This window comes from Panonychus citri, unplaced genomic scaffold (genome assembly GCF_014898815.1).
Source record: "Panonychus citri isolate SS breed McGregor unplaced genomic scaffold, ASM1489881v1 Contig00028, whole genome shotgun sequence".
Classification (NCBI taxonomy): domain Eukaryota; kingdom Metazoa; phylum Arthropoda; class Arachnida; order Trombidiformes; family Tetranychidae; genus Panonychus; species Panonychus citri.
In genome coordinates this window covers 2,346,830-2,372,048 of record NW_026515433.1, presented here as the reverse complement: position 1 = coordinate 2,372,048, position 25,219 = coordinate 2,346,830, and the positions used below count along the sequence as shown (strand labels likewise).

Here is a 25,219-nt window from a genome sequence, read left to right as displayed (position 1 = left end):
TATATTATAAGTATATAAGAGTAATCAAAACCTTTGCAATTGTAGTTACTAAATGTTATGTTGGATTAAATCAATTGATTGCTTTTAAATTGTTTGTAATGGTGTTGCTGATGTGGTGGTTGTGATGTTTAATTGATTGTGTGTGTGTGTGTATTTGTGAAACTTTCAATTTATCCAAGAAAAACAAATTGTGTGCAATTTAATTTGATGTACATGTGATTTATCAACACTGGGTGAGTTGGTTTTGTTAATTGTTGATCACTTGATGAAAATCAGCAGCATAGTTTTCAATGAATTAAATGAAGATGCAAAGTTTAGGTTAGATAATTAGTTGATCATCTTGATGTTTTTCATACGATGTAATCCACAAGAACTATAATCAAAATTTGATTATCAAATTGGAATCCAATTGGGTAGAAAATTTAAATCATTGAAATTAAATTAACTACCCTGACAGAGAGAGAGAGAGAGAGAGAGAAAGAGAGAAGGAACCAGAATAAGATGACAAAGTGAAGATAAAAATGCGAAAAAAATGGCGTCAAGCAGAAGCTTCAGTGAAGTTGAATGAGATCGAAGGGAATAGTTTTCGTTGTTTCGAATGATTTGGAAAAAGAGAGAAAGAAAGAAAGAGATAAATCATCAATTTGCACACAAATCGAATAGCTAATTAAATATTTGCATTAATCCAAGTTAATTGTCAGTGAATTGAAATCAGGTCAAGATTCGTCCTTTCACGAGGAATCAGAATAGGTCCAAGGAAGAAGCGAAATCAAGAGGATCAAATCGTGTAAACAAGTTCGATGAAAAAAAAACCGAAAAATTCAACACAATTGATTGTTTGGGTTCTCGAAAACAGCAACAATTAAAGATTACAAAGTAACAACGGCCATAGAATGAGAAATTGATGAGATAATATGTTCAAATTAACATGAGTGTTAATTGCGATGATTAAGTATGTGGGAGAGAGAGAGAGAGAGAGAGTCCTTAATAGTGACTTAGTAAAAAGTTAACTGGATTAGTTAATTGCAAGATGAAATCATTTGGCAGGCTGGTTAAATTGGTTGGATGCTTTCAAGTGAAAGTTTTTCACTTCATTTCCTGGTTTCCATATCAATCACTTCCGGGATAATCTCTTGACACACAAACAAAACCCACCAGCAAAAAAAAGGCTTCACCCAACAAAAAGCAGCATCAAACAATAAACAATAATAATATCATCATAATATCAGAGAGATGGGAGTTTATCATAATCCGCATAATTAAAACCATAGATTTATATATTATCACTATCATTTAACCATCCATCCCAGAGGTAAATATTAAATTAATCCCAATGGAAATGTTGATTAGCCAAAATTGTGTACCAACAAAAAAGCACAGAAAAAAAGTTTAGCAATAATTATTTGTGTCCATCTTTTGAGCTGCAACTCTCACTATTCAATCAAATTGAATCATCAATTAATTTGCAATACCATTAGTTAAATATCCTTTTGTATTGCAATGTCATTGTCACCATTTCAATCGTAATACATAATATCATTTACCTGGAGAGAGAAAAAGAAAAAGAAAATTAATGTTCAGGTAGAGAAGCAAAAAAAAAACAACATTTTCGATGATTATCAACATTTGATTGATTGAATTTCCATTCACCTTAATAGTGATTCTAATGATGACCTTTCAACAATGAAATAACATTACCAGAGATATTGGGAATCTGTTAAAAGCATTGCGATGTATCTCAACATGGAGGATATTCAGGGTGGAATGAAAAATTTCAAGGTGATTTACTGGTTCCTTTTAATTCACAATCCATTTTGTTGTTACTACTTTAGGATACAAAGAAAAAGTTTCCTCATGAAAAACCGATGGGATTTTCAGGTGAATAAGAAAAAAAAAAGATTCAGGTTAACACACAGGGAAGTGAACAAACCAGAACTTTTTTTATCTTCTCAAAATCGCCTCAGGTAATATTCAAGTGATTTTTTTATTCTTCTCATACTCAAACGTTAACTGTTAAAGTCTAAAAATATTCAACATTAGTTCATGTAAATTCATCATGTGTTCAGTTAATCAGATAATATTATCTCACCATCTTGAGTTACTCTTATATTCACATGAATTCATTTTCAATTCAACTTTTCAATGAGTGAAAAGATAACAATCAACTAATTGTTACTATTACATGATTACATCGTCATTACAATCACAATGGTTATATGTAGTTAACTAAAAAAAGGAACCTGAAAATTAGGTCATAATATTTAACCAATTTTTCAGCCTACAAACAATCAAGATGTAAAAATAATCATTAGTTGACTGATTTAATTGTAAAAAAATCTAAACAATTATACTAACCATTAGTGTTTTGTTTAAATTGTAACGATCATTAGTTGAATTGGTTATTACAATTTAATAAATCGATGCAATTTTTATGTTGGACATTTTTGTCTGGTGATTTAAATTGATGATCTTATTGATTTTGATTTAATTGTTGTCGCCAAATTGTTGATGATTATCATCGTGTTGCTGTTATTTGCATATACGAGATGATTTTGAGTTATTATTATTATTAAATCTGTTAACTCCCTTTGATATGAAGGTTGGAAGTGTAGTGTATTTGAAACAGAGGATTATGATCAAGATGAGGATGAGGATGACGAGGAGGAAGATGATGAAATAGTAAACCATATCAAGAAGATTCAATTAGCGATGGATAGATAATAGTAATTAAGTAACAATGACAACAGAAAACAAAAAAAAACGTTTATCATCAACTAATCATTCCGGTGGATTTTGCAGTTTCCTTGAGTAGTTTATCATCATTAAAATTAACTGGACCATTAGTTGATTGCAATTGTCCTTGATTATTATTATTAGTCTTATTACAATTACGTATTATTGTTATGGTAATATATTGGTAATATTATTGTTACATTATTAGCATAAATCACTCCCTGTCTCCATCAATCTCCCACCTTCAGCTATTAATATCTCAATCATGTTGATATTTAAAAAAATCAATCAATAAATATATTGCTGCTGATTGTATTGTTGTTACTGTTGTTGTTGTTGTTGCTGCTGTTGATGAATCAATGATAATCCTTAATTGTTGAAAAATTGTGTAGATGAAGTTGTTTAAAATTAACATTAAATAGTTAAAGTCTGTTTTAATTGTCACACGTGATTCCATCAAATTAGGGAACTGATTAAGATTTAATTTCTTCAAAATGGTAACGGGATAAACTTGAAAACCATTGGAACCAAAATGAGACCAGCGATCGCTATACAAGCAATTATCATCAATTTTTTCTGCAATTAAATCATAACGGTAAACATAATTAGAATTGTGATAATCCAAAAAATTTGATTAACAAAACAAAATTGATACGTAAAAAAATTGTTAACATTTTCTGTTAACTAATCAATCAAAATTTGATCATGATAATTATCAATTAAAAATATCGCACTCAATTTAATAGGCAATTATGTGAAAAGAGATAGAAACAAAAAAAAAGATCTGAAAATGATAACCTTGAATAGTAATGATAACAATTCAGAGATGAATATAACACTGAACATGAACTTGCTCAGAAAGTTCATGATAACATTTTAAATGGTTTCACCTTATCATCATGCTCGTCATACTCTGATTGTAATACTTGAATGAATTATTACCATTACTATGATCATCATCATCAGCAAAGTGATTGGTTTTTGTTTTTGTCTTTCGGAGTAAAAAAAAATAAATAATAATAAGTAAAGATGAGGATGAGGATGAGGATGATAACTTACCTTACGAGCTTCACGTTGGAGTTTCAATGCTTTCCTAGTATCTTCTGTTCCAGCCTTAACATATTCTACAGCTTTTCCAACATGAAATTCAATTCTATCAATCATTTCACCCTGAGTTTTTATTTTCAGATGAGAATCATGAGAAAGAAGAAGGGAGAAAAACAAGAAATTCAATATTGTATTTTATACTCTCTCAACTTTATCCTCCTCAATCTCTTGCAAATAGTAACACACTCGAGTCTCTTCAGTATATCTTCCTCTTTCTTTACTTTCTTTTTCTCAAATACACCCTGTAAGTATAATCTAATATCTAATATTCAGGTGAAATTCTGGTTCAATTGAGCATCAATAATGAATTACATATTACTATTAGTATATTTCTATGGATAAAATTATCAACAACCATTATTAATTAGTACTAGTTAGTGTGATAATAAGCAACAAAGGTAATGAGAAATTAAGTTAATCAAATTTAATTGTTTTAAATTTGCTCAATTGTCTGTATGATATATTAGCGTGGAAAATTTTTACCAAATTGGTTTAATTATCTACTTTTGTTTTTACAGGAAAATTTCAATTGACAAGATTAATAGTTGACAATTTAAATGGAAAATCAATAATAAGCTTTGCTTAGTTTTCTGAGTCAATCACAATTTACAACCATCAACAATTGAATATACATATGTGAGAATATGGAATCAATTAATTCAATCAGAATCGATTGAATTGATAATTCAAATTCTATAACAATTAGCAAAAATAATCAATACCATAATTTGATAAAAGATAGAGAGACAGAATAAGTTGAAAGAGTAATCAATGATGACGATCATCATCATCATGATTAATTAATAGCCTTAAAGAAGCATTTGATTGTTAAAGGATGATGATGGTGGTGTGTTGATTATTAAGTATTAACAAGAAAATCCAATTACTGTTAACAGTTGATGAAAAATAATAATAATAATCAAATAAAAAGTAACATGAAATTTTAACCCAGAAAAAAAAGTGAAATGAACAATTGACAACATGGTAAAGGATTCGGTTGTTTCGTTAATAAGATGACCCCATTTTAACCTCAAGTCATCTTAAGGTTTTAACGTTATTTCTTACTATCATCATCATCATCTTCTTCTTCTTCTTCATCTTCATCTTTCATGATGATAAATAAAACTCAGAATCTATTCCATGGGACGTGAAAAACAACAACCAAGTGAACATCACACAACGCAAACTCCCAAGTGTTTTCATCGTTTTCATCGATTTTTTTTCTTGAAAAACACAAAACACCTTACAAGACGTTTCCATCTTCTTCATCATCCTCTCTCTCTTCTTTCACCTTCATCATCATCATCATCATCATCAACTCCCACTTCCACTCTCTCTCTCTCCTTACGTGTTTCCATTCCTAAGTGAGATTCAAGTAAATTGCCAACAAGAACTAAAAAGTATAACCAAAAAATAGCAAAAAGATGAATGACTTTTATTGTTAAAGTAAATATTTTCTCATGAATGATGAGAAATTTATTTTTCATCATCATCATATGTACTCTTTTTTTTATCATCATCATCATAATGATAGTTTTTACAATTAACAATTAATCAATGAATCAACCAATACAATAGACCTTAACAATAAACAACTGATTCTCTCAATATATAATAATAATAATATACACTTTTCTTGTTAACTTGATTCCTTAGTGTGTCTGTATTTGTCCAATCATCTTGACAGTTTAATTGTTATCTTAATTATAGTTAGTTACACATAAAAAAACATTCTAATTAATTGATTACGATGATTGAACAACATCCAATATTGTTCAGTGGATATCAAGGCAAATCATGAGCTGATTATAAAACTAAGCCACTAATTAAATCAGTAAATGAATCAATTGCTACTGGTTGACCTTAGAAATTAAATAAAACACCAATTTTTATGATAACATTCAAATGTTATTAATATCAATTTGCACCAAAATGGTTAACTGAATCAAATATTGATGAGTAACAATCAACCCAAAATTCACTAATCACTATTGGTGAAAAGTTCCTGACATTTGTTTTGAAAATTACAAATTATTTATCACAATCAAGACTGGACATTGAAATGATCAACTGTAACTATTAATATTATCATCTAGTCAAGGGTAATAATAGTTAATACCAGTTTGAAATGAATCATGAATACATGATGAAGGTAAAAGGTAACCATGTAACCATAATTCAAATGTTATCTACTTTTTGATTGTATGTTAAGGTCAACAACTTATTTTTACACAATCTTGGAATCCATATGAGTTTATCTGAAGAGATGACCATTGAGATAAAGTAAAATTGAATACACAATAACTGAGAGATGATGATGATAAAATCAATAATAATATAATATTACCACTAGAAAACACAAAATTGTATTATTGTATCGACCAGAGTAACAATAATAACGGTAAAAAAAAAGTTTTCCCTCAAAAAGTATTGAATAAAAGTTAACCCATAGGAAAGTAAATAAAAAGGTTTGTTGATGTTATTTTCTGGTTTTTCTGGTAATCATTTTGACTTTTTCATTATAATCATTTGATTATCATCATTTTCCATAAATATAATTCAATTGTCTTTCAATATATTATCCTCATTGTTTATCATTGATTCAATTTTAATCAGATCAAAAAATCAAGTTAAACGAATCAAATTTAAACCAATCAATTGCAATTTTCACAGGTCAACACATGAAATAGTATAATCTAAATTAAGGCGAGAAAAATCAAATATTAATTTAGTTCAATTGTTTTTATCAACAATCAATCAATTTTATCATTTCATTTTCTTAGTAAATTGAATTTCATTGTATTGACTATTCATCACTCATATGTAATAACAACGTTGTAATGTAAATATTAAAATCAACATTGAAACTCATGGTATATGTGTTTGTGTGTCTACTATTTGCAAGATTAACAGATTAATTATGGATTATGATTAAATTAATTAGATTATGTTGATAATTACCTGACTTTCTACAAGATTTGCCATATCTAAAAACATCTCGTGTAATTCAACTATACTTTTCTCTAATTTTTTAATATCTGCATGACGAGCTTCAATATCAGCCAATGTTTGCCTCATCTGAGCTGTATCAGTAACAATCTGTAATAGATTATAACAATTAATATCAAACAATTAACTTAATTGTAATCAACTTACTCCTTCGGTAAATATTTGAGCACTTTCCCCACTTTCCAGCATTTCTTCAACCTCTTCCGCTGTTGTGGTTTTACCAGCTGATTGGTACACAATTTAAAAGGATAAATCAAAATAAGGAAGGAAAAAAACAACAAATGATTAATTATAAGTTAACAGTTTTAAATTGTGAACAATCAAAATCAATCAAAAAGTAATTTAAATGATATATATATATGTATATGTAGAAACACAATCAATAATTAGCTTGACTCTAAAAATAGTATATAAAAATATTGCCTGTTAATTAAAGGGTTGATTGTGTGAAAGGAAAAAAAATTAACCAAAAAACTTATACACTTGAGGTTAGTGTGATTTGATTGATTGATTGATTTTGATTGACTGATTTACTTTGAATTACCAATTTCAAGTTGTCGTTGTATTCTTGCTTTACATCTTTCACGATAATCAACTTGAGTTTGATTATAATCAGTCATTGTTTGAACAAATTTCTGTAAAAGCATCGAATGTTGTGTCTTCCGGATCCGGAAATCGGCTGACATATCACCCGATTCTTCCATTTTCTCTATTTCTTGTTCCATTGCTTTTAATCGACCTCGAACCACATTAGAATTTTTCTTAATCGTTGTCATTAGACTATCTAATTGAACCTTCAATTCTGTAAAAGAGAAACAATAGAAAAGAGAGAGAAAGAGAGAAACATTAAAATTAGATGATAAATTCATAGAGAAAATTATATTTTTCTATTTATCCATTCTCATGGATGAAGAATGAAAATTTTGCTTAAAAAATAAGCATGTTACATGTAACCATCATTTTGGGAAGAGAAACGGAAAACGGAAATGGGTTAAGCTAATTTTCATGTTCATTATCATAATTGTTAGCATGTTAATCAAATTATTATTATATAATTTATATGTGTATACACAATGAGATGGATAATCATTAAAAATCAAGATGAAATTGTGACAAAATATCAGATTTTGAGTTGTAATTTTAGTCTCTACCTCAATCTCAATGATAATGTTATCAGGTAAATGTAATATATTTTTTTATATATTATCATCAACATCATCCTTTTGATTGACAGATAATAGTTGTAACAAATTCAATTCATATAAACATATGAGAGTGGGGGTTAAGATTACAATGGATTAACTGTCTCTCATCTCATTTTTACTACACAATCTTGTACAAATAATATTAATAGTAAACATAATTACAATGTTTCATTCAGATTATTACTATTGCCCAGCATCATTGTTATCGTTATTTCAACTATTACAATCGATAATATATTTTAACTCTAACATTATATTATTCTCATCATTTTTATCATCATCATCTGAGAACTTGAGAGAGGGAGAGAGAGGTAATTCTGTGATCAACTGTGACGATCATCAGGAAAAGGAAGACAAAATCTGGACCAAAAAAGAAAGCAAATCAGAGAGAGAGAGAGAACCGAATTCAGAATCAGTATATTGATTTATTGATGATCATCAAGATAATAATAAGAATCAATGAAGATAATTGAATGACAGATGATGAAAAATATATAACAGATTTAGAAGATGAATTAAAATAATTTCATTTCAACAATTGAGAATCAAGAGTATCAAAGATGATCAGATTAACACATTGGATCATCAAAATTGATCAAAAATTTCTGGCATCCAAATTGTTGTTACTTTATCATCATCAAGATATTATTTAAGGTTTAATATTTTGAAGGAAGCCATTATTCAGGATGAGTGAGTGAGCAAGAAAGAAAGAAAGAAAGAGAAAAAGACTGAGAGAGAGAGAGAGAAACCTTATAATGATAATGCTGATCGATTTCAGGATAACCCTTCATCTTCCCAGTTTTATTGTCATCATTTCTATCATCTAATTCTGTTAAAAATACAATATCTAAAAATATCATCATCACAAATTTGCTCGGAAACTTCAGTCATCTTCATCGCTTCATCATCATTATCATCTAGCTAATGCTTGGTTACCTTTTCATTTTAACTCCTTGTCACACAAAAATCAACTGGGAGTGAAAAAAAAGATATCACCAATGATTATCAAACAAAATTATCAATTGTCTTAACCTCAAAAAAAATGATAATAAATGATAACAATCATCATATATTGATGATGATAATGATAACAATATTAACCAGTTCTGGTAACCTTAGTAACCTTTACTCATATTATCATTACTGTTATTGTTGATGAAATAATTTCAACAAGATGAGATATACAAACATTCAAGCTTTGTTTCAATGTAACTAACGGTAAATGTTGAATATTTTATAAGCTTTATCATCATCATCATCATCATTATGATTGTTATTAATTTAATAATCATTGATTAACAGAAAAAGGCTGAAATACCAATAACAGGAAGATAAGGAAGACGGGGAAAGGGAGAGTCAGAGAGAGAGAGAGAGAGAGAGAGAGAGAGAGAGAGAGAAACTATTTTTGGGTATTGTTTTTATTTTCCATCTCTCATCATCATCGCTCGTAGATTAATTGTTTTTTGATTGTTCCTTAAAAATTGGGTGTGGCTCTCAAAGGAAATTTTCTATTCTTCTAGATTGTTTCATCATCATTATTATTATTATTTCAAAAGAGAGACTTGATTTATTATTAAATCAACTGGGAATTTCCAATGTACCTGCGCTTAACAATTCAGAGCTTCATTGAGTATATATTACATGAATTATTATTATCATTATTATTATCATCATCATGGAAAAAGTCATGCGAAGTTGATAACAAATTTTGACATGTTTTAAATGCTATTATCTCAGCGACAATTAAATAATACAGCAACTTAGATAATTGATCAGCTAATGACAATTTAATTCATATAAGAAAATGTTAATTATCATTACTGAAAATTGGTATTGACATTCAAATTGATTTCTTTTCATTACTTATTACAATTAAAATGTATTCATTTTCTTTCAACAACAAATTGTTATTTTCTATTTATTTTCTTGTAATACTTATTGTTGTTGTTATTGTTTGTTGTTCCTCATCATGATAATCGTCAAGATAGTGAATATCATCAAAATCATCATCATCATGAAACAACATGAAAAGGATTGGGTTTGTTTCAAGTTTGCAAAAGAAGAAAAAAAAAGTCAAACATTTTGGGTTCCATTTCTATTCCTATTCTAACTGAGAGTTGATACAATCATTTGCACACAAATTTAATGATCCTAAAGTCAGAATCTAGTCATCATCATGATGATAATGATGATATTCGTCATTATCATCATCTTTTTACTCATGCTGCCCAAGATGTTACTCTTTACAGTGAGTATTTTCAATGAACATTGATCGAGTTGAGAGTAAGTAAAAAAAAAACGGTTCAAATTGATATTACATTTTCAAACTGATTCAGATGATTCAGCCTTCATGATGATGCAGGACAAAGAGGATGATGAAATGATGATGATGATGAGATTGAAAAAAATGTGGTCTCACTTTTATCCTGTGTGTATCCTCATGTATAGGAAAGGATAGTAAATAATGTCCATGGGTTTTTGGGATAAAATGAGAAAGTAAATGTTACATGACTGAATCGAGTGTCAAACTGATCATTTCAAGATAAAAACATTACTTTTAATTATCAACATCAAACATGATAATCATCATTAGCTTTTCCATCCATATTAATAATAATACTTGTAATCAATTTGATTACTATCACTGTTAGACCACAATTAACAATAGATTGTAACAATTAGTAACAATTGTGCAAAGTGATTGATTACCTATTGATATATAAATCTAATTGGTGAAACAATTTGTTTAACCCATAGAAAGATTTATGTTCAACTTATTAATTATATTGAATAATTTTCCATCTTCTACAATTATTAATTGCTATTTCAATTGCAAATAATTAACCTAACCTAATTATCCAATGTCAAATATCATCAGACAATCATAATTAAAAATGGAATTTGTGATTCAGGAAATATATGAAAAAAACGACCGCCTTTTCATTGTAAATTTAATAAATTGCAAAATTAAATTAATGAATAAACAATTTGCATATTGACTGTTAACTTAATCAATATAATCACCATATCATCATCACTAAATCAACTTGAATATATGCAAGTGAGAGAGAGAGTTATTATTATTATCATCATGATCTAAATCTCATAGGAATCAACAATTTAGACAAAATAATTGAAACGAACACAATTTAAAGTTAAACGTGCAAATGAATTCATAGTTAATTAAGATGATATTAACTCTAATAATCTAATTGTTACAGAAGTTATCAAATTGATTCAAATCATAAGTCAATAGCAATTAAATGATCGCATGTAGGATTATATGAATCATGAAATCATTGAGGTTGTTGTTATATTTGTCATTGAGATTTTATTGGATGATTGATTAATTCTAATCAATGAACTTTCAACTTGAATTATCAAACAATCAAACAATTATTTTGTGGGAATCTCTGTTTTTGTATTGTTTTGGTCCATCAAAATGATTAGTTTACATGGTAATGGTTAGAAAAATGACAATTTTGATTATTAACTCATTGATTGTGATTCTCATGTTGAATAATTAACTAATCAACTGATCAAATCATATTGATATCTTTTTTTACTCCTGCTCTAGTTCATTATTTAATTATGTGTTGATTCACACACACATAACGAATCATCAACTAATCATATTCATCATGGTGATATAGTTAATAAAATCAGGAAAGAATAATTTAGATTATGATTGATATGAATAAAATTGATCTGTAACAATTTAGATATGAGTTGATATTCATGGGACTAAAAAATCTTATTCATATTTCAAATGATTCAAAGAGAGAGAGAGAAACTATTGCCAAATGATTGATAAGTTTTTGATTATCAACTTTATCATCATCATCATCATAGAAATGATGAGATTGATATTATCTGATTTAGATATTTGATTCATTCATGATAAATGTAACACAAATATTTCCAATTCATCAAATACACAATCAATTCCTGAATAATAGCATCTCTTTTTCATATTAATCGTTATACAATCAAAATGACAGTTATTTTCATCTGAAATAACTATAAACAATAATTAACAATTTAAGATGATCATAATCAACATGAAATTGTAATATCTTGTAAATAGAGATAAACATAAATATATATAAGGTTACAAATAGTTATTTTAATGTATCAAAACAGCAATTATCTTCATGATAAAATATATAAGAGGGTTAGGCCAATAAAGTTATTCAGAAATCAGAGTTTGCGTAACAATATATGATAATAACAATAGTAAATGTATCAACCATGCAAAGATTATGTTTACATTATCAATTTGTTATTTCCCATTCAACCCCAATATCCTAATAACATGAATATGTATAGTCAATACACCGAGAATCCAATCAATCTCATCTTTAACCACGATAATTAACCATCAATTGATTATCGTAGCTGGTAATCAGCAACAATAACAATAATAATCATATTAACTCTCATGATGAGAAAATTTCAATTCATATTACATGAAATTGAAAACCAAATTTATCTGATTGTTTTGAGGAAAATTCTTACATTGATTGAATCAAATTTCATTCTTACAATTTGAGTAAACATTATCATGTTAGTTAGTCTAGTTAATCAATTGATAAAACTGAATCAAGAAATTAAATACTAAAACATAAGACATGAAATATATATTCACACAAACACACAGTAAATATATTGATTAATTGTATTTGTTTGACATGGCGATGTATTGTTATCATGTATTAATAATTTGTTGGGATGTAATATTAAAATATATATTTTATCCTAAAACTCAATTGATTTTATTCTGGTTTATTTTTCATCATTTCATGGGGAAATTTATCTTTCATGATTTATATATATATATATCATAAGGATATTCAATATATGTTCTGATAATGATCATCATGTTGAAAAAGGATTTTCTGATTCAGACTTTCTGATAATCATGGTAGTAACAAATGATAACACTTCAAATGTTGTCCATTCAGATTGTGATCACAGGAAAACAAGAACTTTTATTTTTTTTTTGCTTATTCTTAACTTATCATCTTACTTGTTATATGATGATGATGTTGACCATCATCAACATCGTCAGAATGATTAAATAACCTGAGGATATTTTCATGTCAGAACAAAATCTTATAATATTATTCACCAAGAATTCATTTCACCATCATGTAAGTCTTTGAAAATTGCTTCAAGATATACAGAGTGTATATAATATACAATATATATAGAGAGAGAGTATATTTTATGATAGTAATTGAGATAAGAAACTAAATTAACTAAATTTAGCCACAATTAAATTAAAATGAACAAAATTAACCAAGAGTAATCAGTTAATTGTCTATCATCAAAGATAAAGGCGGGAAAAGATTAACATTTTCATTGTCAGAATCCATATTCACATTGAATATTAGTAATTGATAACAATAATATTAACCTCATGCTATCAAATGAATTAGTTTAACTGATAAAAATGACAACAGATACTTTGATTAATCACAATTAATGAGACACACAATCAAAGAGATAAACTATCAAGAGCTTTCAATGAATAATAATGGGTGTGTATTCAAGAGGAAATTCAATAAAAAATAATTCCAGTAATTTAGAGATTCTAGAATCAAAGTTATTTATATATTTCACACGATGAATATTTCATATTTCAGGGAATAGATTGAAATAATAGAAAAGATTAGAAAATAGTTGATGATAATCATCATATGAGAAACATACACAACCATCATTAGCATTGAATCACATGGAAATTGAGATGATGCATTTATATTATGTATTTCATATTGTAGAGGACAGAAAATAAAATCAAAAGATTTGACAACAATCAATAAATAATAATAATAATAAGTAATAATATCAACTAATAATAACTGAATTCAGAAATTGATGATTGAAATGAAGAGGGAGAGAGAAAGAGAGTGGGAGAGAAATTCATCAATTAAATCATCGACACCGACTCAGTCAGAATTTAGGTGAGTAAATTGATCAACAACAATAACAATTTAGTTGAGTATAAGAAAAAAAAATTATAAATATTAACTCTAAGATAAAACCATGAATAAATTATTAAAGATGATGTTCATTAAGAACCTAAAATGATAATTAATATATTGTTAGATATTGAATGATATTGTTATCATGCTACAGGGAAGAGCATCATGATGGGAATCATTTTTTTAAGATTAACATTCTCAGGAAATGTTGAAATTGAAAAGTTATCCTTTCAATAGAAACATGGATGATAATGATGATATTATTGTTGAAAAGATGATGTTATCATTGTGAGTAGGAAGATGATGATGTTGGTGATTATTATGAACATGGAATTGAAGAGAGAGAGAGAGAGTGAAAGAGTGGGAGGAGAAGGAGGAGATTGAAAGATGAAGATTGTTAATATGTGAAAGGTGGGAGGAGGATAATGTTTGTTTGTTTATCTTATGCTTACTTTCATCATTTCCGGGTGACGATAATATCGCACTTTGTGTCCTTTTGACCTCTTCCACATCCGTTTTCATTTTTTCAACCATTTCCATGATTTCCTCCACTTGTTGGAAAAATTCATTTTTAACATCACTATTGGGCATATCCACCTCGAATTCATCCTCATCTTCAGCAGCCTGATCGTTGGTGTTTATAAATCGATATCATCATCATCAGTGTGTTCACCACAGATCAGATTAACAACCAGAATCCATGAGTCAAGTTTCAGGTCAAAGCGCGAGTTGAGTCCAATACAAAAATCCACAAAGGTTGAAACATGAAAAAAATTGAATGATATTTAAAACAGAGATTAGATTCATTTGGATGATTAAATTTATGATCAGTAACAATTAAACAACATCAACACAATGGTTAGTTCATCAGTTATTAATATCCTTAAATGTAACAATAATCAGTGAGCTATTTAACAGGTAAGAAATTTAAATTATTAATGAGATACTAAAGTCTAAAGTATTACAATTAGATAATCCAATAGAAATTAGTTGATTAATTTACAGATAATCACTTTCATGATTCACTCTTAATGAATGGAATCAATTTTTTCATCGACATTTCATCCTAATCTGAACATGGAGTTAGGATAATAATAGTTGATGATGATGATGATGACCAAAGTAATCATTTGAATAATTGTTGTCCAGTTAATTGTTATATTGATTAACTTACCGCTTTAAGAGCAGCTAATCTGTCTCGGGTCATTCTGATTTAATCCTTTAATATAACCGGATGGAGTTAATCCTTCACAATGATTTTAAATTAGCAAAAAAAGGGAAAACAATTACTTGAGATTACAATTAGTTGATAATATTACAATCACAAGGAGAGTAGAGATATTTGATCAGCACAATTAAAGTGATTCCTCCAACAAATTGAGGTAACAGTTAATCAGATGATGTGATTGATTATCAACAATTAGCCAAGTAAATTGAAATTGTAACAACACCAAAACAAAGAGGATAAGAGGGGAGGAGAACTAAATTAATAAGTATTATTAATCATGTAGATTAGTAAATTATTGTTATTAAGGTTGAAAGAAATTATTATTCTTATGAATTATTATTATATTATCAACATTGGATTATGATGATGATGATGGTGATGGTGATGTTACTATTATTGTATTAGCAGAAATAATATATTTGTAAACATTAAACATATCCACTGATTATCAAACACACAACAAGAAAATGAAGATATTGGTGATGTTGGTGATGAGGATGGAGAAAGAAACAAGTGGAAGATGAGGTAATGATGGATAATATTAAATTTAGATAATAACAATTTAAATGAATATAAAACAAAGAAGAAGAAGATCAAGAGATGATGATGATGATGATGAAAAGAAAAAAAAAGAAAGGGAAAAAAGTATTCACCTTTTTTCCCTTTTATATTCACTATTGATGTTTACCAGAATTGGTTACTAATTGTAATTGATTATTGTTCCAATTTTAAAGGAAAAAATTGATAATTTAAATAGTGATAACAATTAACAAATGAATGTAATTTGATTGTTGTTATTTTTTCTTTTTTAAAAAAAAGGTACAATATTATATTGGAATTGAAGATGATGCCATTTAGAAGGCTTTTTCTCTGTCTTCGTTTTCTCACTTTCTCTATGGATTTTTATTTCTCTCTCTTTCTTTACTTTCTTTTTCGAGTCTCTATCTTTTCTCTCTTTCTCATCATCAAAACATTCAAATGCATAACCATGTCTTTCATTTTCTCTTTCTTTTCTTTCTTCCCTGTCGATTGTTTCTTTGTTTTTTCTCCCTTTCTCTCTCTCTCTCTTCTCTGTCGAATTATATTTACCTCCTTTTCTATTCCTTCCCATGGATTTGACTCCCTGTTAAAATACTTCGCTGCAAACACCCACACCCCTTTCTATGTTTTTCCTCTGAGAGAGAAAGAGAGAGGGAGTGAGAGAGAGAGAGAGAGCCATAGGATGACATAGTTTTCATTCAGTCTCTACAGGGTGTTGAGGAAAATACAGTTTAGTGGGATGAATTTTTTTCCCTGCGTATTTGTGTCTGGAGACTCATTGATTTGCTTTGATGCGCAAGGATAAAAACTCATCTTCTCCATTTGAATGGTATTTTCGCCAACACCCTGTACACTCTCTTTCTTTTCTTCACTGTCTTTTCATCATCATAATCATCCCGATGAAAACCAGAGTTTAACCAGAAAAAAATAAGTTACCCTTTTGTTAGTTTCCTTTGATTTTTTTTCCATCTTCTTCTCCTTCGTCTTCGTTTTCACCATTTCTCTTTCTTTTTCTTGGTAGAGCTTTTTTCTTTCCTTTCTTTTTTATTTCCCTCGTCTTTAGAATCTGATTCTGATCCTGACTCCTTATTTTCTGACATTCATTTGATGGTTCCCTTCATTGTCATTGTTTTCAAGTTTGTTTCCTTGTTTCGTATTAGACTTTTTTTTTCTCCTCTTTTTGTTTTCTCTTCTTGTCTTCTCCTTTGGTTCATCTTTCTTTCATCTCCTTCCTATTGGCTCTTTTTTTTCAGATTCACTTTTGTCTCATTTTTTAGCTTCTTTATCCTCAATCTCGATCGTTAGATTATGTCTTCGGCTTTTCTTTCTCTCTCATCAATGGCTTTCACTTTAACAAATTTATCTGCTCAACTCGTGCTACTTGATACGCACACTTTTCTTGTAGCCGACATGATTACAAATCTAAAAATATCATTTGTAAATCCAGCCTATATTAATAAGATTAGAAGAACAAATAAATAATTATTATAAGCTAATTGTCCACTGAGAGATTGATTGAATTTAGCTTTTCGTCCAATAGTTTTCCTTTGATTGTAGTGTTGATCAACGGCGGGGTTGATATTTTCTTCTTATCCTAAGACATCATGGTGAATATTATCCCTCCATAATTAACTCGCTGAGTACATGATAACTTGTAATTGAAAGTGAGATTGGCCTAAGGAGGGAAAAAGAAAAGAAAATCAATGTTAGTTTATGATTAACTAATTGGTTAGAAATGAGACTAGTGAGAAAGAGACAGAAAGGAATTTGTCTACACGTCTTGAGAGAGAGAGCAGTTTGGGTCAATGGTCAAACTGTGAGAGAGAGAGAGAAAAAAAAACGATGTTGACCAACGTAATTGAAAAAGAAACCAATAAGTAAACGGGCTTGAGAATATAAGAAGGAGGAGAGAAAGAGATAGCCAATTGCATCAATGGTGGTTAAAGGGGTTACGTTGTATACGATGACCAACAGCAGTTAAGGAAGTTAAGCCCAAAGGTATTTGCAGGTGACCATAAGTCCACGTAAAGAATAAGATAAAGGTTAAGGTTAAAGAAAGGGAGAGAGAGAGAGAAAAAAAGAAAAAGCAAAGAGAGGGAATATAAGAAAGAGAGAGAGAGAGGGCAAAGGTAACAAAATGAAGGGTGAGAAGAAAAATTTTACACAGAGAAAAGGGTCAAGGGTTACAAGTTTCAAGATGTTAACATTTGGACAACGTTAAACCAGCCAACAAAACACATGATGATAATCAACAAAAGCTTAAAGGTTACAACTGTTAATAGTTTAATTAACTCAACAAGCGAGAGAAAAAAAAAAGTGTGGGAAAATTGAGAAAGTAATCAAAATGATAATTTACCTTTTCTTTTTTGCATTAAAAGAAGAACCTTATGTTCAAACTCCAATCAATTACCAAAGTCTGAACACATTACAAAATCAACAATTAGTAATTAGAAACTAAAAGACAATTAACAATTGAAACAAATTAATCGTAATCAAATTAACTCTTTTCCACTTTTACCCTTTGACTCAACGGAAATAAATTCGAAAACACTGTCGCCATCTATTGTTATTTAGAATAAACTGTAAATTCTATTCTTTTTTCAATCTTATTGTTTATTTTTTAATTTCTTCGTTGGAATCTAATTAATTGTTCACATTTCGATTGTTATTTTGGATTAAATTGTTGGTTTTTAAAATTCTCTGAGAATTTGATTGCTCACATTAAGGAAAGTAAGTTATCTCTTATACTTTTGTTTGTTTTCTGTGAATTTTAGTTTAATTTTAATCAACTTGTTATTTTTTTCCCTCTAATTTTTTTTTCTGATTAATTTATGTTAATGTTACAGAATCTTGATTAATCTGGTGGCCGTGATTAGTTGTGGTTAAAATGGTGGTTGTTGATGATAGAGCTGGTGAATTTTATTCGTTAATATTAAACAAGGGCGTTTAAACTGTGAAACCTTCATTATACACCAGCAATCAAGCATATGTAAGACTTGGCAAGTGTATAATCACCTTTAAACCAAGAAACAATCATGTAGATTGGAATCAACATTTTTCTACATCATGTTGCTCTCCCAGTCACTCACTCTCTCGGTGTGCGTGATGTTTTGGTTAAAGGTGGAAAAAAAGTAAATCCAGACACACACACACACACTTTTACTAACTACACACATAAACCAGTTCAATTGCAGCATCATTATCATGATGATGAGAAAAGTATTCACATGTAACCATGAAACATGCACCATTATTATGATTAACAACAACAATCAACAAAACATTCAACACTTAAAGATCAAGAAACATCATCCATGAATGAATTAAGAAAATACAAAAAGCCTCCAACTAAACAAACCACGTGAACAAAGTCACACACCTTTTTTAACAACATCAACATAATCATCAACATAATCATCGTTATCGTTACAATTTCATCATTCTCACTTTTGATAAATACTATTTAAAGATTGAACAACGACACAACTGCAAACAATCAACAAACACACGTACACTCACAACAATAGAATACACGAATCTCTTTACAGAAAGAAAAAGTCTTGAGACAAGGGTTGGGTTCTCATCATCATCATCGTCATCGTCCACCACACGAGTCTCAATAATGGATAAAGAAATAATAGGAAGAGAAAGCAAGAAGAAGAAAAAACGTTCGCTTCCATTGTTAACATGATGATAGAAAAAGAAAAAAGCAAATCTTATTGATGGCTGTTTATAAGGTGACTTGTGCCTGTGTCCGTGTGTATTTGCGAGTGAGTGAGTGTATGTGTGTAAAAAAAAAGGTAAAAGGGCAAACCATTCAAGCATCATATTTACCTTTCTTCCAAATTTTTTCCCACAGGTTGAAAGGACCATTTTACTACAACTACTACTACTTTTACTATTACTACAAATACTTGCACATTGCACATTGCAAAGGTAAAAGGTACGTGTCACTGGCACACTCGTCATGGGAAAATAATATCAACCTTTACATTGGATTTTTCAATCTTTTCTCTATGGACACTGTAAACCATTCACCTTTTGTTAATCTTCATCATCTTTGTCATCATTTTGCCATAGAAAACGAAAATATAATGATAATGATTAAAGGTAAGAGAATGTGCCACTAATGTATTTAAATGTAAATATCTCTCTCTCTCTCTCTCTCTCTATTGTTATGATGTATGGAATGCTTTTGCTTTATTATCATCATTATCATCCGCATCATAATATTATAACTATTATGTGAGTGTTTAATCATTACCATTTAAATTAATTTTTTTTTTCTTCAGCCTATCAATTGATTTTTGGTTCAGGTTATACAAACATACTGATTGTTAGAGTTAATGATTATCATTTAACTTTGGTTCTCACGATGATGATGATGATAATTGTTATCTTCATCCTGTTGTTTTGTTTTGTTTTTCTTTCATGGTGAAGATGTTACTGTTATCATTGTATTGTTTTTATGTGTACATATTAATCATTATCTTCAATATCTTCTTTTCTCTTCTTTCAATTGTTTCAGATTATTAATGGTTGGTTAATTTCTCAATGATTTCAGTTAACTCTCCCAACGATTATCCAATTAATAACAGTTAATTCCACTGTCACCGTTTTCTTTTTACTTCCATTCAAAGATTTGTTTTTCCAACGGTCCAACAATTAGATTACTAACTAAACGTTAATCTGATAAACTTTACTGTTAACTATTGATGAAACTAATCTGATTGTCGTTAGATAATTTCGTTGGATATGGATTCGCGCGAATTGATAAATTGGAGATAAATTTAATTTCATCGGTAAAAGTTATTATTTTTCTTTTAATTGTGATTTATAAATATAATCTTTTCTTATAAAATTTATAACAATTAATTTCTTTTTATATAACAGGTAGTAAATTAAAGGCATTTGGTGGTTCATGGGATTGACAAAGTGCATCTAAGTAATTAGATTAATTATGAATAGATATTTAATCAATTTATGATGTTGATTAAATCTATTTACAGAGAAAGAGATCAATAGAAGGGAAATATAATAGTGATAATGATGCTGATGATCAACGACAATTAACAATTGTTGATTTGTTAATAATGATGAGGAAGAAGAAAGAAAGTTTTTAATTGTTGTGGCAATTAGTTTTTCTTTTCTTCCGTTAACTAATTAAGTTAAGGCACCGGTGGTGAATTTAATCCATTGGTGTTGGTAAGACACTAATTACCAAGGCCTCCAAACGTTATCGTCGAGATTTAATTTAGATGATTTGGAACAATCAACGGAATACAATCCATTGGATCGTCGATGAGATGTGATGAAGGTGAAATTGGTGAGATGATATAATTTGATGATTGATTAAGGTGATGGTTAAGATATTGATTGTGAAGATTATGATGAGATTGATGATCAAAGTGAACAGGGGAAAATCTGAAAGATTCATTAGATGAATTGGCTGAAGGTGGTGGAGTTAATTGTGATTGACTTTTGGTTGAATTGTTGTAATTAAAGGAGATTGTTGTTAATGCATCTCGATTAACGGTTAAAGGTGAGACTGGTTCGGTTTTCATGTTAAGTGGACTTAGGATGGGAGATGATGGACCAGTTGATGAAGATGATGAGGTTGTTGATGAAACCAGATTAGAATTGTGATTAAGACCATTGGTGAGTTTTAATGAAGATAAATTATTTTTCAGGGAAGAAACAATTCGCCTTTTCATCGCCAGATCAACATCATTTGAACCATTGACGAACTTTTTCACCTCAGAAGCACATTCATCAATTCCAGCGACGAAACTTTTCATTGCAGATAATTTGTCAATCGATTTAATTTGTACAAGATCTTTAAGATATTCGACAGTCATTTCGAGAATATCAGCCTTCTCTAATTTAGTGTGTTTGGTTGGCTATTGAAGGAGAAAAAAAAGAAAAGGTAAGAAATTAATTAACTTGTTCTTCAATTAATGGATTAGAAAAGGTAAAACTTATTGGAAAGATACGAAAGTGTTCCAACAGATTAACAGATAATCTAATAGGATGATTAATACTTACGTCTTTATTTAGACCAACAAGAACTAGAGATTTGATTTGTTCCAATGAATTATTGATTCGAGCTCGTCTTCGTTTCTCCATAATCGGTTTAGTTGCTCGTCGATGTTCAGAAGCCGATTTATTCGGAGGTTTTTTTGGAATCTCAATGGACAAAGGATCAACTCGAGTGATGGACATTTTCATGATGATGGACAACGAAGGTAATTAACAAATTAAAAAGAAGAAGAAGAAATAAAATGAAATGAAATGAAAAATGAAAAAAGAAAAAAAAAGAAAAGTTGATGTTGATTGTTGAGAGTTTGAAGTGAGAATGAAGTTGATACGAAAAGATGATCGGGTTTTGGTCTTTGGAGATTTGAACGTTTGTTGTTGTTGTTACATCAATGGAGAAGAAGAAAGAGAAAAGAGAGAGAAGAGAGAAAGAGAAGAAGAAGATAAATGAAAGAGGGAGAAAGAAAAGATGTTTAAGATGATGGCGAGAAGAAGAGAAGAAGATGTAAAGGTATTTACTTGTTGGAAGAAAAGATCGTGGGAAAGAAGAAACTCAGCAACGGAATCTTATTTTCTCACGCTCTCTGTTCCCACGGTCGGAGAAAGAGAAACGAAAGAAAAAAGAGAAAGAGAACAAGAGAGAGAAGATGAAAAGAAAGAAGATGATGATAAGTGTGTATTGGAACGAGCCTGTTACCCACGCGTGTTTATCTCTCGGCGCAAGTTCAGTTTCTTTCGCAACGAAATGCAGATGCTTATTTTCTTCTTAAGATCATCCAAACATCTAACATGTTCTTAAGTTGCTGTTAACTGGATTCTCTTGCAAACCGTGGGAACTTCTTGGCCACGCGACCTTTTTTCTTATATTCTTTTTACTCTCTTATGGGCGGAGATCGTTTAAGATCACAGGCCACATACCAGAAGAGAGAGAATCTTAGGTCACTCTTACTCTTCTTCTCCTTTGCTTATTTTTCTTTCTTTCTCACCCTCATCCACCCTCTTTGTCTCTCTCTCTTTCTCTTTTTTTCTTCTCTCCCTCTCAGTGTATAACCTTCGACCTCTAAACTCCTTCTTGAATTAAAAAGAAGAAAAGTAAAAGAGAAAAAAGAAATTCGTTCGACACAGTTAGTTTTCTTTTTCTTTTTTTATTTATTTCTTTTCTCTTTCTCTCTCTCTCTCTCTCTTTTAAAGGTCAGATTATTTTGAGAATAGAAAAAAATTATTATTCTATTACAATTTCTATTTTGTTATTTTCTTTTTCTTCTAATCGATTTAAACAAATTAATTATCTCTAATTTATGGAATTATATTCACAAAAAAATCTATTAATTAATATTACTACATATTGATTAGAATTACTATCCAATTGTTTCATTGATCATCTCAAAAGAAACAATTAGTTGATTAACTTTTTCCTCAAATACTTTTCATCTTCAAAATAGTTAATCAAGAGAATTTTAATTTTCGCTGATTGTTGTTTATGTATTTCAAGTTAATTTCTATTCATGAGTTAATTGAACTTTCAAAGTTTTTCTTCCAATCAAAATCAATTAACTTTGTTCATTTGATCAAATTTAATTCTCAAAGTTTTGAATCAAAACTTTTGATTAGTTTTTCCGATCGCGCGACGAGTAGCGACATCTATTGGATTTTCTGTTAACCTGATTTTTTCTTTTCGAAATCAACTAATCACTTAAAGAATAGTTGACAATTAACTCAATTGACTCTTTAAAAAGCCGACTTATTAGAAATATAAACAAACCATTTAGTTGATTGTGATTGTGTTACTGCAAGCACTTAGATTAGTGTCTTTACAACTTTTTGTTGATCATTTTGAGCAAATAATTAACTTTTTTTCAATTGATTGTTGATTTGATGACTAATTACATTCAAATGTCTGGTTGATTTAACTAAAAGGGAATAAAATAATTGAAGAAATTGTTAATTTCCTTTACCCCTTTAAATGAACAAAATTAAATGTCATTGAAACTTTTTCAAACTTTTGAAGGTAAAATGAACCGTTTAAATTGTTACACTTGCACATTAAATTGTTACAATTTACTATTTACGATTCTATGATTTTATTAAGGAAACTTTTTAAATTAACTTAACTCTATGGTTAATGAACAATTACTATTAAATGATATTCAAGATCATTAATTGTTAACCAACAAAAACAACAATCGAAAAATTTAAATCACATTTCTCATCATCGTCACTAGTTAATTATCATCAATCTCTTTGGGTGACAATTAGACAATTAACAGGCCACTAAAAGAAAATTAACTTAATCAAATTTGACTCTATTCAATTTCAATCAACCAGTTTACCGGTTTAAAGTATATCAAGTCTCTCTTATTGAGTCTACAATTAATTACTTTATTTTTTAATCAACAATTGATTATATTTGATACAAAACGATGATCATTTATCAGCTCCATTTGATTAATTGAACAGATTCAACGCCCGAATCGATAACTGTACGGATAACCTAAAAAAGCACCACAAAAGAAACAATTACAATCGTAATCAACGTTAATAGTTAACAATTAACTTACCATATCCATGTCCATACCCATGTCCGTGTCCGTGTCCATTGTAACCGTATCGATGTCCATAATTTGGTCGGTAGCCGAAAACATAATAACCTATGGAAAAGAAACCAAACAGAAAATAAAATAGCCGCTGAAAAGTTAATCATCAACAATTAACTCTAACCATGTGACAGAGGATAATATCCATTGGACTCATAAGGTCCAGGATAATATCCACTGGAACCTCCGAATCCTACACGATAGGGTGGTCCGAACCTGCGATAATCACGAGTATCTATACAGGTAGAAATGGAACCAATTAAAACGCAGATAACAAAAAGTCCAATAATCTAATTACAAGGGTGAAAAAAAAGATACAACGATTAACTAAACAATTAACAAGAACATTGATAATGAAGCACAACTTACAATCTTATTCATTTTTGTTAATTGTTGCAAGAAAATTGAACTTGAGCAATTAAGAAATGGAAACGTTGTAAATTCCCAAATAGTTTTGGTAAAATAAGATTTACCCAAATTACTTGATAGTTTTAATTATGATCAAGAGCAATTGATTGATGAACACGCCTTCCAAGTGAGATTTTTTAATCCACTCAACTAGTTTGAACTAACTAACAGCAATTAAAGGTTGATAATATCATCAGATTGATTTCTATGTGAAAACTTTTCAGCAAAAATCGTGTTTTTTTCATGGTCATTTAGGTAATTGATTGACCAAAAAAAGATGAACTAAATCCTGATTACTAATCTGATGCCATCTCTGAATTAACTGAGAATTGAGATAAGTTTTAATATAAATCTAATCATTAAACTTAA

General features: G+C 29.2%; 3 protein-coding genes and 1 long non-coding RNA gene across 12 annotated transcripts; 1 reads left to right on the top strand and 3 right to left on the bottom strand.

The window, feature by feature from the left end:
• On the bottom strand, nucleotides 1-18,308 carry LOC128397290 (syntaxin-1A-like). 7 transcript variants are annotated; one of them, XM_053358000.1, is made up of 10 exons: nucleotides 18,169-18,308; nucleotides 16,749-17,487; nucleotides 15,219-16,446; nucleotides 14,497-14,668; nucleotides 7,394-7,651; nucleotides 6,997-7,073; nucleotides 6,802-6,939; nucleotides 3,793-3,903; nucleotides 2,356-3,309; nucleotides 1-1,544 (listed from the first exon to the last, which is right to left on the bottom strand). In XM_053358000.1, exons 3-9 carry the CDS (start codon nucleotides 15,249-15,251, stop codon nucleotides 3,223-3,225), a joined length of 876 nt encoding a protein of 291 aa, XP_053213975.1. In that variant the 5' UTR covers nucleotides 15,252-16,446; nucleotides 16,749-17,487; nucleotides 18,169-18,308; the 3' UTR covers nucleotides 1-1,544; nucleotides 2,356-3,222. The 7 variants fall into 7 exon arrangements, with proteins under 7 accessions (XP_053213975.1, XP_053213979.1, XP_053213974.1 ...); XM_053358004.1 differs by having other exon boundaries at nucleotides 15,219-15,713; XM_053357999.1 differs by having other exon boundaries at nucleotides 15,219-15,290.
• A 98-nt stretch (nucleotides 18,309-18,406) lies between these two features.
• On the top strand, nucleotides 18,407-20,840 carry LOC128397295 (uncharacterized). Of its 3 annotated transcripts, none has more exons than XR_008326913.1 (5): nucleotides 18,407-18,542; nucleotides 18,659-19,592; nucleotides 19,672-19,922; nucleotides 20,341-20,614; nucleotides 20,706-20,840. It is a non-coding gene; the product is annotated as an uncharacterized LOC128397295 (long non-coding RNA). The 3 variants fall into 3 exon arrangements; XR_008326914.1 differs by having other exon boundaries at nucleotides 18,659-19,612; nucleotides 20,377-20,614; XR_008326912.1 differs by having other exon boundaries at nucleotides 18,659-19,612.
• On the bottom strand, nucleotides 20,762-22,913 carry LOC128397291 (transcription factor HES-4-A-like). Its single transcript, XM_053358007.1, has 2 exons — nucleotides 21,858-22,913; nucleotides 20,762-21,712 (listed from the first exon to the last, which is right to left on the bottom strand). Exons 1-2 carry the CDS (start codon nucleotides 22,038-22,040, stop codon nucleotides 21,062-21,064), a joined length of 834 nt encoding a protein of 277 aa, XP_053213982.1. The 5' UTR covers nucleotides 22,041-22,913; the 3' UTR covers nucleotides 20,762-21,061.
• A 1,290-nt stretch (nucleotides 22,914-24,203) lies between these two features.
• On the bottom strand, nucleotides 24,204-25,126 carry LOC128397292 (keratin-associated protein 19-2-like). Its single transcript, XM_053358008.1, has 4 exons — nucleotides 24,812-25,126; nucleotides 24,567-24,732; nucleotides 24,407-24,496; nucleotides 24,204-24,339 (listed from the first exon to the last, which is right to left on the bottom strand). Exons 1-4 carry the CDS (start codon nucleotides 24,821-24,823, stop codon nucleotides 24,308-24,310), a joined length of 300 nt encoding a protein of 99 aa, XP_053213983.1. The 5' UTR covers nucleotides 24,824-25,126; the 3' UTR covers nucleotides 24,204-24,307.
• Nucleotides 25,127-25,219: the final 93 nt, after the last annotated feature.